At 37.7% G+C, this 14,502-nt stretch overlaps 1 protein-coding gene across 12 annotated transcripts in view; it reads right to left on the bottom strand.

Annotated features, from left to right (window-relative positions):
* Positions 1 to 14,502, bottom strand: part of NPAS3 (neuronal PAS domain protein 3) — a gene marked incomplete at both ends in the record, with an annotated part of 860,982 nt that overhangs the window by 582,331 nt on the left and 264,149 nt on the right. For 9 of the 12 annotated variants that reach the window (XM_079700356.1, XM_079700357.1, XM_079700358.1 and 6 more), the window contains one exon: positions 8,189 to 8,433. In XM_079700356.1, the coding sequence (XP_079556482.1) occupies positions 8,189 to 8,433 (245 nt within the window). Of the gene's footprint in view, positions 1 to 8,026; positions 8,078 to 8,188; positions 8,434 to 14,502 lie in introns of all 12 variants that reach the window. The other 3 variants (XM_079700352.1, XM_079700362.1, XM_079700363.1) reach the window with 1 other exon arrangement.

The following is a 14,502-nucleotide window of genomic DNA, read 5'->3' as shown; positions in this document are numbered from 1 at the left end:
TGGCACACAATTTAGTTATGTTGGCCACTACAGTAAGTTCATTACATGAACACACATTAGCTCTGAAGATAAATTAAAAAACTCCACTTCACTTGCCATTCATTGTTATCACTATACCTATATAACAAACACAAAACCCAGCCTTTTACAGCTAACAATATGCTTTTTTGACAACAATGGGTTCTAAAAAAGTACCTAAGTCCCTTCCAGTTCTAATGTTCTTTACAGGAGTTGGCAAACTACAGTCTGCAGGTCAAATCCAGCCTGTCATCTGTTTCTAAACAATCCATAAACTAAGAATTTTAAAAATTTTTTAACAGTTAAGAAAAACCATAAGAAGAATAATATTTCATGACATGTCATAATTAGATTCCAGTGTCCACAAATAAAGGTTTATTCAAATATAGCCATAGTCATTCAGTTATGGATTGTGTATGGCTGCTTTTGCGCTATAATACTTGAGTTGAGTCACTGCAGCAGAGACTCTGTGGACCACAAAGGCTAAATTATTTACTATCTGGTCCTTTACAGAAAAAGTTTGCCAACCCTGTTCTAGAACTCTATAACTAGTTTCTGTCTTGGCTTTCTAACTTCCCCTTTTAGGCAATCTTTGACCAAGTTCAGAAGAATAGACAATGTAGCCCTAGTCATAACTTTTAGTGAAAAAAGGAGGGAGAATATCCAGGGTGTACCTTTGTGCTCCTATGACTCCTTACTGATGGAAATAAGTCATTAACAAAGTTTTGAAGAAAACCATATGTAAACAGTTTAATCAACCTTATTTCTTCCATATCCTGATGTTATTAAAATTGTTGATCACATTTGTTAAACAATACAACCAAATATGAAGCCCTAGAGAAGGTTAAGCCTGTGGGGAGTCAACAGTGACCAGTTGAAAAAGTAGGAAACTGGGACACAAGTTTCCATCTGGGGAGAGATTGGTTTTTCTTAAGTTTCTGTCATGAGAGTAAATTATTATGCTTTTTTAAAAAAATAACCTTTCTATTTTGGAATGATTTTAGATGTATAGATTCGTTGCAAAGTTAACAGAGTCCCCACAGACTCTTCACACAGCTTCCTCTAATTTTAGCATTTAATACCTTTTTAAAAGAATTCTTTTCACTGAATTTTAAACCTTCCGCCTTTGAATAGCCTAAAAATGTTTTCTGAATTTGGACACAGTGGTAACATTTGATCTAAGGAGGGCAGATCTCTACACATGAGCCATATATGTGCACATATGTTCATGTATAATGTAAACAGGAAAAAGGGATACTGAGGGACAGCTGGTGACATATGCTAAACTTAGAAATGGAGAAAAATGTGCTGAATTGGGATTCCAGAGGTTCAAATTCCAGTCCCAAGCTTGTTATTGACTTTGTACCACTAAACTTCCCTCTACATCAGTTTGCTCAACACAATAGCAAAGAGATTGAAACAGATGATCTGTATGATCCTTAAACCCAAGATTCTGTTGGCCTTCTTGTCCTAGGTCACATGGTACATTTAATTGTATCAAAAGCTCAAATCTTCCTTCCTTCCTCTCTTTTTTTTCCAAATGTATTTCTCAAGAAATGATAAATACCTCCAAGGTCAGGACCACGCCTTACACTTTCTCTATTTGTCCCCACCACAATATTCAGCAGAGGACTCAGAGGACTTACTAAGAGAAGGTACTCAGACATGTGTTGAATAGACTTGAACACACACACACAGGACACTTAGGGTTTCTTGACACTATTTCTTTTTTAACTTTCAACCCCTCAGCCTGTACATTAGAGAGAAATATGTTGGCAGGGCAAGGCCATTACAGGGTAGGGACTCGTCCTAGAGGGCAGGGGCCAAAGGTAGGCTACCACTCCTCCTAGCTCCTTCTCCGTACACTGTTTTTTTCCCCTTGGTTTCACACTATTCCCATCATTTCCCCCATATTTTCCTTCTGCCCTGCCTTTTGTTTTTACTCTCCCTTTATTTTTCTTCTTCCTAGCTTATGACGTAGGCCCACCCATAGCTTTCATCAGCATTGTTTAGCTGTGCTAATAACAATGCCAAGATACAATCCAATTCCATACAATTTAATTTGAAAACATGGTTAAAGACTTACTTTCCTGGGTACTGCACATGGAGATATACACAGATATAAGATGACCCAGACTGTTCCCTCAAATTGTTCATAGTCTAAATATAGAGAGACAAGTATATAACGAATTGTGAATTGATACTAAAGCAACAGATGGTATATCAGTAAGCTATAGAAAGAAATGACTAATATTCTGGGGAAGGGGAGAAGAGTAATTTAGCAAGTAAATCTAAGCTGGCTTTTGGAAGATGACTAGTTCAGCAAAACCAAGAGAAGAAAAAGGACAATCCAGTCAGATGGTGGCATGTACAAAGGCATAAATGTTTGGGTAGTCGGTGTTGCTAGAAATAAAGGAGATGACCACAGAGAAAGGGACAGACAGATGAATCCTGTTGTAGGATGCAAAAAGAGTACACATGCACTCCTCTGTCCACATTTCCAGAAGTCTCCACAAAAATTTCCATAAGAGGTATTGTTTTTGTTCACTCCTCTTATACCTTTGTCATCACCATGAAAAGAGCTTCTCCCAAATATCTGCTGCTTCTTGACAGGGAGCAGACCTGAGCTGAACCCTAAGCAAGAAGTCAAGCTCAGCCAGAGCTGCGGCAAGAAGTAGAACCACACAGCTAAGCCCAGCCTAGATCTGCCAACCTCCAGACTACCTGCAGCCACACGAAGAGTAAAAGCTTTGTGACATACTTCTAAGATATTGTGATTGCTTGTGGCCCTGGCAGTATAGCTAACTAGGACACCTGGATTTTCACATGCTCACAGTCATACCCTCATAAATACGCTTTCCTTGAGTTGGTGTTTGGAGTTGAGGCTAATTCTGGATGCTCAATAGTGCCAGATGCACTGAAAATAATGATGACCAATCAAATTCTTCGACAGCAGCATGTGGCAAGAACCCAGCAATGTTTTTTACATTCTTCATGCTACAGGGAGACTAGAGTCTCCCCCTTCATAAACAGCAAAGCTTTTCCTGATAACATGTGAAACTTAACAGAATTAGAGTCTCAGGGACTTACTCTACCATCAAGCCCATATTTGTCAGAAAGCACTTCCTGTCCAGTGTCAAAGAGGGAGATCCGGGCTTCCCTGGTGGCGCAGTGGTTGAGAATCTGCCTGCTAATGCAGGGGACATGGATTCGAGCCCTGGTCTGGGAAGATCCCACATGCCGCGGAGCAACTAGGCCCGTGAGCCACAATTACTGAGCCTACGCGTCTGGAGCCTGTGCTCCACAACAAGAGAGGCCGCGATAGTGAGAGGCCCGCGCACCGTGATGAGGAGTGGCCCCCACTTGCCGCAACTAGAGAAAGCCCTCGCACAGAAACAAAGAGCCAACACAGCCATAAATGAATGAATGAATGAATTAATTAATTAAAAAAAAAAGATGGAGATCCTAGGGATGTGTGGTGACATCAACACTGCTCATCCCATCATGATGTAAAACTAAAGAAAGTAAAAGGTTAGTTCTTAAATGAACTTCTTTCAGAAATGATTAACTTCATTGGAAAGATATTAAAGGATAATAACGTGTAATTAAAGAGCCTTCCTGGAACCATATCTAAGAAAGGGCAATTATATCACATATTTTCATATACTAGTAAAACTTGGCACTTGCTACCAAAATAGGCAGGAATGAACATTGTCAGCTCAGCTTTTGGATGGTTTTATTTCCATTTCATGCCACCACTGACTTTGGGTTGAGGCAAATGAAACTAGAGACTAGAACAGGGAGTCAGGCTCTCAGTCTACTGAAGATGGAGTTAAGAATAGGAACCAAGCAAGCACCAAGTTTCCACCTTCTCTCCTACTTTCCTAGCCTTATAGGAAGCTCTTTTTCACAACCTAAGGGTTCATGCTGGGCTCTATCATTTACTGGTGTTTAAAAAAAAAAAAAAGGAATACCACATGCTGGTATACATGCCATGTATTGATTCTAAGAACTTTTATTTTACATGTTTTTTTAATAACAAGGAATATGACACTTGCCTCCAAACATGAATGTCATTTGGTAGAGGTAAATGTGTGTCAGCACACAGTAAAATACCAGAACAGGAAGAAGACGACCTTGGAGCTGCTTAAACGAAGAAGACCTATCACTCAGAGTGTCTTGGAATCTCTACCTTCTATGGAACTAGAACCATTTTATAAAATGCTATATGAATCTTGGAGACAATCATTATAGTAGTAATTCAATGTCACTCTGAAGGATATCCTATCCTCATTTACCCTACATGACTGACTTAAATGAATCCATTAAACATCATTGCTTAAGTAACAGTCTGGTCTTTGGCTAAAGATAGATTATAAGTTGCTTAAATAAAGACCTGCAAGTCTCCTCTCCTCTCAGAAACATCTACATTAAGTCACAATAGATGCCTGAAATAGTGAAAGGAAATTCCATAAAAATACTAAAGTTCTTCCCTAATGTGTTCAGTCAATTTTAATCACCAGTTTTCTTGCATATTTTTCAATTGTTCCCTTCCAAAGGCTAAAAATGTCTTGTATTTTACATATTGTAGCATTCTGGCTTGTCACACATATAGGCAAATTGTTGTTTAAAAGCTGCAGTGTTTAAAGTGAAATAAAACTTATGCTTACAGTGGTAAATATTCCTGGATTAATAGAGTTGCAGCAGATATACTCCAAAAATTGACTGAAGTCTGTGATTGATATTAGAAACAGAAAATTTATCTAGTTTTAGCAAATGTCAAATCAGCAGCCATTGCTTTTAAGATTAATAAAAGATATAATGGTTTCTAGATAGGCTCTAAATAGAGATTACTATGAATGGAGAAGTGATTTACCAACAGTCACCACAATGAGATTTCTTTAAAGGTTACAATCATCAGTTATTTAGCTAAAATACTGCTGAGAATGCCTGGTCATTTTTTGAATAATGCATAACGTTCATTGTAGATTTGATCTGTATTATAACAATAGAGATATTTCTAAAATAATAGGAAAAACTATCTGTTACCTTCCAATTGTTTAGCATATCACTTCCATGAAGTAACTGACTCAGGACATATTACACACTGTCACCTGAGTGTTCTTTCTGCAAGCATAACTTGTAATAATCTGTACACAATTGGCATCACAAAACAAACTCATCAAACTTTATAGATTTTAAGAAAAGATGTAATGAACACAGGGCAGAATAAAGGACCTTTCTGAAGCAGTACATTAAAATGATTAAATTTCTATATAGTTGTTTGGGACAAATTTAAATTTAAGTTTTGAAATTTAATTATTAACGTGAACAACTCATCGCATTAAAAAGAAATGTTGCCTACATCGTATAAGTACTTTTCATATAAATTTCCAAATGCCTTTAGGTTCATTCAAGAGCTTGGAGAAGCACGAAGCATAATGTCTATCGTTTTATTGTTGGATTATGAACTGCACTTCACATGATGCTGCAGGCTATTTACATAAGCTTGTTTATCCATATGAACTTCTTCAAGGGCACAACACAGAAGACCTTAATAAATTAAAATGAATTTCTTTTGATGTTGTTTCATGAATGTTTGATCAGAATGAGTAGCAGGTTTGCATTATAGAACTAGAGCAAAGCAATAAAAAATACATATATTGTACAGCAGAACCAGCTTATAGAAAGTGCCCACTGCATTCCTACCAACATTTGAGAGCCAAGGTAAACAGTATAGAGTCTCTATACTTCAGTACAGTATAGTCAGTCTTCAGTTCTAGACTATCATCAGTTTCCTAATAGAGAGAATATGCATGTGCCAAATTGGATGCTCTGCCATAGTCTGGATACAATTTTTTAAGTAATAAAATCTGGTATCTCTTTCCAGGCTTCAAAACATCCATCCCAACCTCCACATTTTTCTCACTGACACCACCATGTTCCTCCAAAGACTGAAACACCCTTATGGGCAGAGATCATATTTTATCTTGTTTTTATCCATCTTCATCATTAGTAGTTATTCTCACCTGGAATTTTTGATGATAGTGATAGCAATCAAATTACATTGCTAGAAATGATATCTGATAGAAAGAACCCTAGACAGAAAAGCAGAACAACAGGATTCTAGTTTTAGATCTTCTAACACTTAACTGTAAACCCTTTCTACATCATTTCCCTCACCTGTAAAATGAGGGCTTAGTTCTATAGTATCTGTAATTGTGCACCTCTAAAAGGCCATGATTCTAAAAGCAAGCAGAATTATCACATCGTAGAAGAACGGACAGATCATGGAACCATTAGGTTTTTCTACTTTGGCAGCCGCCACTACCAAGGAAGCCTATAAACTGCCAACTCTCTTAAAGAAAAGATGGAAATAAAAGATAATTATGTTAAAAAAAGTTAATATAAGTCTAGTCCCTCAATGTATTTCAAATTGAATAATAAGATTAAGAATATATTTTGCATGTTGTGTGATTTCTAACCTGTTGTATTTATCCATTCATCTTACATGATTTGGAATAAACACAAAGAACCTACTGAATAAACTCTTAAGTATTTATTAGGATTATATTCACATCTTTAGCTTGGGAAAATTCACCACTACTTTAGCAACTGCAACCTGGACTGGTGTATTACCAAGTTGACATCAACATTCTTAAGGGCAGAAGGGCTGTAGAAGAACAGCATGAATGTGCCTTGGTTTATTTGTACTGTGCTACCTTATACTTACACCCTGCCCTTGAGAGCTATCTCTGTTGTATGTTCTTCTCAACCTTCAAATGTCATTCTTATACTTAGAGCAGGAGTCTGTGAACTCTGCCTTGTGGGCCAAATTTGGTGGCAGCTGCCTGCTCTGTAAGTACAGTTTTACTAGAACACAGCCATGCCCTGTTGTTTACATGCTGTCTATGGTTGATTTCATGCTACAATGGCAGAGTTGAGTACTACCCCAAAACTAAAATATTTACTATATGGCCTTTATATAAAATGTTTGCCAACCCCTGCTCTAGAGAAAAATAACCTGTTACAATTTGAATTCTAATTTTCCTTCTCTAATAAGCCTAAGAAACACAATCTCTAAGTAACAAGAGCAAAGATACAGACAGATTCACACAGGTACATACATACATATGATTATACCTCTTAGCACAGAATTGTCAATAGTCACTGCTTTTGACCCTTCATTTTAATTTGGATCCTATAATAGGTTATAGCTCCCCCCAGTACCCTTCCCTACAACAGCCAAGAGTACAGGGACTTCGTAAGTCATTGTCAAGGTGTAATCACATAACTAAAGAATCTAATTCCTCCCCCAGAGGAGGCTGCCTACAATTCCACCAAATGTCCAATTTTATTCCATGCTCATCAAGGGCCTAGATACAAGGTTAAAGCACAAAACCCAGCAGATCCCGTCCCATGCCTTGAATGATACATTTTCAAGACAGAAAATCAATGGCCAACGCCACATGCACATCAATAAACATATGCATGCATATTCATATGTTTAAAATCTCATCAATTATTAGGCATTTCAAGAACAAACAAGAAAATAACCCTCTTAAGTATCAGAGTGAAGAAGGCCTAAAATTTCTAAATAATAAGTTTTAAGGGAAACTGCACCAATGACTGGGGGCACAAATACATGCTTATATTTATAAATTTTATGCAATATGCATAAAGAGTTGAAACATTAATACATACATTGATCATTTTGTTAGTCAATGAAATCATTACTCAAAAGGCCTGCTATAGTTGTACTTTGCTCCCATCCTCTCTTTCATAACTAAAACCAGAAGATATTAGCCCTACCCTTTAACAAATATTCTCATACTCCACCCCTTAATAATAATTTGCATGTATTAGCATAATATAAATTAAACCCAAGAAGCATATTAATGTTAAGTCATTTCATTCTCATGTCCCTGAAACCTTATCTATAGTGACAGAATATTTAGGCTGACAGACTTTTTGAAAATAAAATAGAAATAGAAGAGGTTTATTTCACCTTCACATGGTGTCTTTCTCATGCAGAGTTCAGATTTCCACATTTGTATCCCTTTAAAGGATTTGATATGCAGGAAAAGAAGAAAGGATGATGGTAAACATTTCATCTTAGAGACACCTACAGACCACCATATTCCAGGATGAACAGTGGCTGAAACCTTACCTTTTACTGACGTGTTAGGTGGAGGGCCTTCCATTCGCAAGTTCCATGGAGGGTCCCCCTGGTTAGCAAAGTCTCTCATTTTCAGATAGCTAATTGTAAGTCGAATGATGGAGGCCTTGTCAAGCTGGCTAGTGATGGCTGCAGGAAGAGGCAACAACTTGGCCAATTCATAGAACTCAAAGTTTTCTTTTCCCCGGCGGGAGCGAGCAGCATCCCGGGACTTCTCCTTTCTCAATGCTTGTAAACTGGAATCAAAGGAGTGAAAAAGTGTTGTTTAGAACATGTGACTCTGTCATCAAGCATAAACTGCTTTTCTTTTTACTTCTTTTTTCCCTCAGCAAAAATCTACCAAAATCATCTTCAAAATTCCAGGGACATAGTAAAAGGAGTTCCAGACAATGACCTCTAAAACCATAAATTCTACTTCTAGGCTTATATGCCATAAACTCAAGTGCAATGAGTAAAAATAGTTTGCTTGTTAAGTTTTTTCCTCCTATCACCTATGCACTGAGATATATTAATTGTTTCTAAGACATAAGGTTTACAGGTGATGCTTGATGTTGTCAGCTATGAGCAATTTAAAAGATTGGGATTGTATTTATATATCTATTCTTAAGCTAATGGTTTTGTTCATTTAACGGCTATCACTATGGAATTGTAAAGCATCAGAAGGACACATTTGAAAAAATGTATTTCAATTACCATCTTGAGAAACAAAGGGTAAACAAACACACAGTTCACAGAATTAACAAAATGTTGATGTGCTTCCAGCCCTCAATAAGAGCCATGGCCTTCAGTCACATAAAGAAAACATCTTATTGGAAATGAAGATTTCAATGTAACTATATAAATGCACTGGTAATTGATTGATAAGAGAATACTTTAATTCTTTATTAATGAACATACATTCATAGATGGATAGACTCTCTAAGATACTAGAGAATAAAATATATCACCCAAAAAAGGCAAACTTTAAGATAACATAAATTTAATGTTGAAAGATAAAGCCCTGTATGGGTTATTAAAATTTATAAACATTATAGACATATTACTTCACATAAGAGGCAACAGGTGGGATAGAGCATTTTCCTTTAACTATTCATGTACATTTCTGTTTGAAGTTTGCTCACATTGCTGAGGGCAGAATCTAGCACAACTGAAGTTTTATGTGGGCATCTGACAGGAGAAGTGCACCTACTCTGAATTGCTCCATTTTGTGTCTGATGAAAAATAAATTCAAAATCAGACTGTGATGATAAATAATTGGACAATATTTATAGTACCGAGGTATTATTAACACCATTTGTAAGTATCCATTTTATTGGACTTTGAAGGCATTTTAAATCTTTGAATCTAGCATTCTGGTTTCCCATTACCAAATATCAAGAAAGAGAAATAAGAAGGAAGCAAGACCAGAGGAATAGATTAAAATGAGTCCAGCAGTGTGGCTCCAATCTCTTAATATGAGCAATAACGTTCCCTATTACCTTAGACCACATCTGATATTGTTCATAGTGGAAACACTGTTTTCACTGCCAACATTCCAGGTATCTTATTGAACATCTATGTGATTTAAGTAATGCCATAATGCTATGGTCAAATACTTGCTAGGCTAATACCCCTACCGGTTTCATGTTCACTCTATTAATAAAATATTCTACATTAGCTAACTAATGTATTTCTCAGAACTAGACAAATTAATGCTATCATTTTCAGAGTCAAAGCAGTCACAGGTGACAAACTTTTGTCTTAATGTTGGTGATAAGCAGAAACACCACTAATTTATAAGGAAAAGACATGTTATGCCATTTATTTCCCAAAATTTTAGCTGGCCTCCATTCACTTCTTTAAATGCTCAGTGTGGCTTGTTGAAAATTATGTAAATAAAAGTAAGAGATGCCTTACAATCTGACAAAGTATAAGTATAACCAGGATCCAGGTCAACATCTTAGGATAAAACAATGATTCATAGCCCTCCCTCTATATAATAAAAGTAATCTAACACCATTTAAGTCAGTTGTGCCAAAAGAACTATGTCATTTGACATGTTTTCTCTACCACTTGTAGAGTGCAGTGGTTCAAGTTCAATGCTTTGCTCTTTTTGTGTTCTTGTAATCGAATAGTACTCCAGAAGGTGGGCTGAACTTACTTTTTTTTTTTTTTTTTCTTTTCTTTTTGGTCCAGTAAGTGACTATGATGGAGCTCTAGAGCAGGGGCTGCAAACTCAAGGGCTTGCAGGGTGAAGGCAGGGAATGTCAATGAGTAAAGAGGCCTGATGCCACCTGTGGAGAAGTGGAGGATGAAAGCCCAGGGCAAGGGAAAGCGCACACCGTTTCAGCTTTGCGTGTGCTGCTTTGGGGGAAGGCACCCCTAGTGTTGCCAGATTTCTGCTGTTGCTATTTCTAGAAAACAAAATCTGAATTTTTACATAGCACTTCCAATTTTATGTTATGTGTTAATTTTATGTTAACTAACTGGCATTTTTAAAAATCATGCGCGCCAAACAGAACATTCCATTTGGTCAATAATGGAGCAGGGACTCATTTTGCAATTGGGTAATAATTTGGGAGGCCAATTTTGCCAGAAGTTTTACATGGATGTTATATATAATTTTACTTACACATGTCACTTGGTGATCACAGATGGATTCACTTGTTATCTAATTAATATTACTAATATTCACACTAGGAATTTCTCTATTCAACTGAAGCAAGTAGAGGATTAGGCAGTTATTCTGAAATTGATATCACTGCATAGGCTTATCAATAATCTAAGGAAAAAAAAAACTAATCCTAAGGGTAGGCAAAGCCCAAGATCACAGGGATCAGCCCAATGAGCTCCAGGGGTGAGGCGGAGGGGACATGACTTCTTCTGTCTACTCAAAGAAGGGGAATATGTGGACACTAAGGCTTTGGGGTGCCTTGCCTAAACATTGTGATCTGATACTTGACTTTTTAAAAATACCGCTTACTTTATGTGTTCCCATACTACCTCCTTATCGTTTTTCTCTTCTCTATCTCTCCCCTCTTTAAAAAAAATCTCTAACCCACAACTGTGTTACCCTACTGGAGTAATCGTCCTGGCTATAATCTTTTTTTTTTTTTGCGGTTAGGCGGGCCTCTCACTGTCGCGGCCTCTCCCCTTGCGGAGCACAGGCTCCGGAGCACAGGCTCAGTGGCCATGGCTCACGGGCCCAGCCGCTCCGCGGCACGTGGGATCCTCCCAGACCGGGGCACGAACCCGTGTCCCCTGCATCGGCAGGCGGACTCTCAACCACTGCGCCACCAGGGAAGCCCCTGGCTATAATCTTAATAACAATGGGTTTCCATGACTTCCACATCACATCATTATGCTGACACCATCATACAGAAGACTTTCCGAATGATAGCACTGTGTCTGTAATAAGTAGTAACTGGTTTTGAGGGCAACAGCAGTAAAATACAGTTAAAGGATTATAAAGGTTGTGGAGATGCTGATACAATAGATGAAGCTAAAGTCCTTAAGACAAGGACAGATTGTGGATTAATCTTTTGCCTGCTTTAGTGAAATAGAGCCTAGTTACAAGTAATTCTCAAATTGAATTAAGGACTACATTAAAACCTAAAATAAATTTGCATTTATATATTCTGTTCTAAACCAAAACATTATGGTTGCATTTCTAAATACTAGAGAAAGAATGGATTGACTGTGAGTGAATGTTATGGCCTGATCTCTGCCACCTAAAATACGATTAAACAGTAAATACTCCTTGGATCCAAACTTCCCACTGCTTTAATGTTCTTTCACTTGGACTCTGAATAACAGAAAACCCTCCACAAATCAAAATTTCAACTCTCTTTGATGACGACAGTATCATCCTCACTAATAATTACCACCACCAGCAACAAAATCAACAACTATTTCCAAAGATACACACACACATGTCTGAAAAACATAGGCAAAATTATGTATATATGTGTATATTTTGGGGGTGATGGTAAATGATTTTCAGATTTTCAAAAGGGGCCCAGCACCCAACCAAAAAACCAATAATCTAATGTATAGAATTTCCTCATATAAGGATTATAAAGTTGGATTCTGCCCTCTTTTTGCCATTGACGTTGCTAGAATTAACTTATCCTAAAGAAATACCTTGGTTAAAATAATATTATTTTATGTATGTTTCCGTTCAACACTGAAACAATTTTTACATTCTATAGTTATATCTTTAAGCATAGCTGACAAGCAATCAAAAAAGAGTTTAGGGCTTCCCTGGTGGCGCAGTGGTTGAGAGTCCGCCTGCCGATGCAGGGGACACAGGCTCGTGCCCCGGTCCGGGAGTATCCCACATGCCGCGGAGCAGCTGGGGCCGTGAGCCATGGCCACTGAGCCTGCACGTCCGGAGCCTGTGCTCCGCAACAGGAAAGGCCACAACAGTGAGAGGCCCAAAGAGTTTACTAAGAATGAAGATTTAGCAGTCAGTGAGTGTAAATGTAAAGTGATTTTTTAAATCTTTCCATCTATTTTAAGTTCCTTTGGCAAGTTGTATATTTTGCGGAAAGAGTCTCAATGAAGGAGTTATGAGACCCATTTTGGCCACTGTAGGCCACTTATAATTCTAAGTCACTAAGTTGAGCCTCAATTTTATCATCTTAGATCATGAGAATGACAAACAAGGAGTATTTGGCAAATCTCCTGGGACCACTGCAATGACTCATATGATAATTTCATGTTAGTATATTGTAGACCACAAAGAAGTAAACTTCTTGGACAATTCTAAATTTTAACTTATTATTAACCGGGGGATTTTTGTGGATACTAATGCCTGTGGCCGGCAATTCGTTATGTAAGTGATATTGATACATCTCTGGTGAATAACGTTTGGGTAACAAAAGATGTATTAATACATCTCTGGTCAATAATGTGGTAACAGTTAAGATAGTTTGTAAGCTCTAAATGTGGTAAAGTCTACTTCAGAGTTTTACAACTAAGAATTTTAATAAGTTGGAAAGACTTAATGCTTAAAATATAGTCAACCTTTCCTTAAACTTTCTTGGAAGCACAGGGGTTAGGAGTAGGGGCTCTGTAGCCAGACTGTAAGTATTCACATCATCACACAGTTACTAGCTGGGCTACCTTGGATAGGTGTCTCAACTTCTTTAGGCCTCAGTTTCCTCATCTGGGAAATAGACATTATATTAGTACATACATCACAATATTGCTCAGAGGAGTAATTGAGCTAATATATGTAAAGTGCTAAATGCCTGCCATGTTGTAAACATTATATAAGCATTAACTATTATTACAGTAATTGTAAAACTTACCTGGGGACAAAAGCCCAACTGTTTTGATCCTAGTACCACATCTGATTATTACCTTATTCCTCCACAATTCTTTGTAATTTTCTTTAACCAGCAGCCTCTTTCCTACCACCACTTTTTTTTTTTTTTTTTTTTTACTCTGGTTACAGGTTTATAATTCTGAATACTTATTTGTTTTCCTCATTGTCCTCTCAAACTGCCACGTGTGACCTTCATTTTTTAGTAAATTTTATTTCCCATACAGTGACAGTAGAAATTAAATCAAAGGCCTGACTTCTGCTTGGTGACAACCCTAAACTGCTGATTTCTGAAACTCCTTCCATGTTCTCTCAGCTCACGATTCTCACTTTCTTTAAGTTCTGTCTGCTGCCTCTCTCAGCATATCCTCCACACTAGCGGAAGGCAGAGGGTAAGTGTGTGGATTGCAGAGCCAGACTGCCTGTATTTAAATCCTGGCTCTATAACTTATGAATTATGTAAACTTGAGCAATTTACTTAACTTCTTTTGCCTCAGTTTTTCTCACCGGTGAGATGGGATGATAATACTATCTGCTTCATAAGGTTCTTGTTGAAATTAAGTGAGGTAATTTTTTTTTTTTTTTTTTTTTTTTTTTGCGGTATGTGGGCCTCTCACTGTTGTGGCCTCTCCCGTTGTGGAGCACAGGCTCCGGACGCGCAGGCTCAGCGGCCATGGCTCACAGGCCCAGCCGCTCCGCGGCATGTGGGATCTTCCCGGACCGGGGCACGAACCCGTGTCCCCTGCATCGGCAGGCGGACTCTCAACCACTGCGCCACCAGGGAAGCCCTAAGTGAGGTAATTTTTGTAAAATATTTACAGTGGTGCCTGGCACACAGCAATACTGTATAAGATGTGTTAAATGAAAACCTAAGCTCAGGTCACGCTGACTGCTCTATGCTTTAAGGTCCATTTATAATTTACACTCTGTTCTCACCAATATGATTTCTATCCACTGGTTCTGATATACCACATTGTGTACTTCAGTTAAATAAAAC

This window comes from Hyperoodon ampullatus, assembly GCF_949752795.1.
Source record: "Hyperoodon ampullatus genome assembly, chromosome: 3".
NCBI lineage: Eukaryota > Metazoa > Chordata > Mammalia > Artiodactyla > Ziphiidae > Hyperoodon > Hyperoodon ampullatus.
The sequence above is the reverse complement of the archived record's forward strand: the minus strand, read 5'-3'. Positions and strand labels throughout refer to the sequence as shown.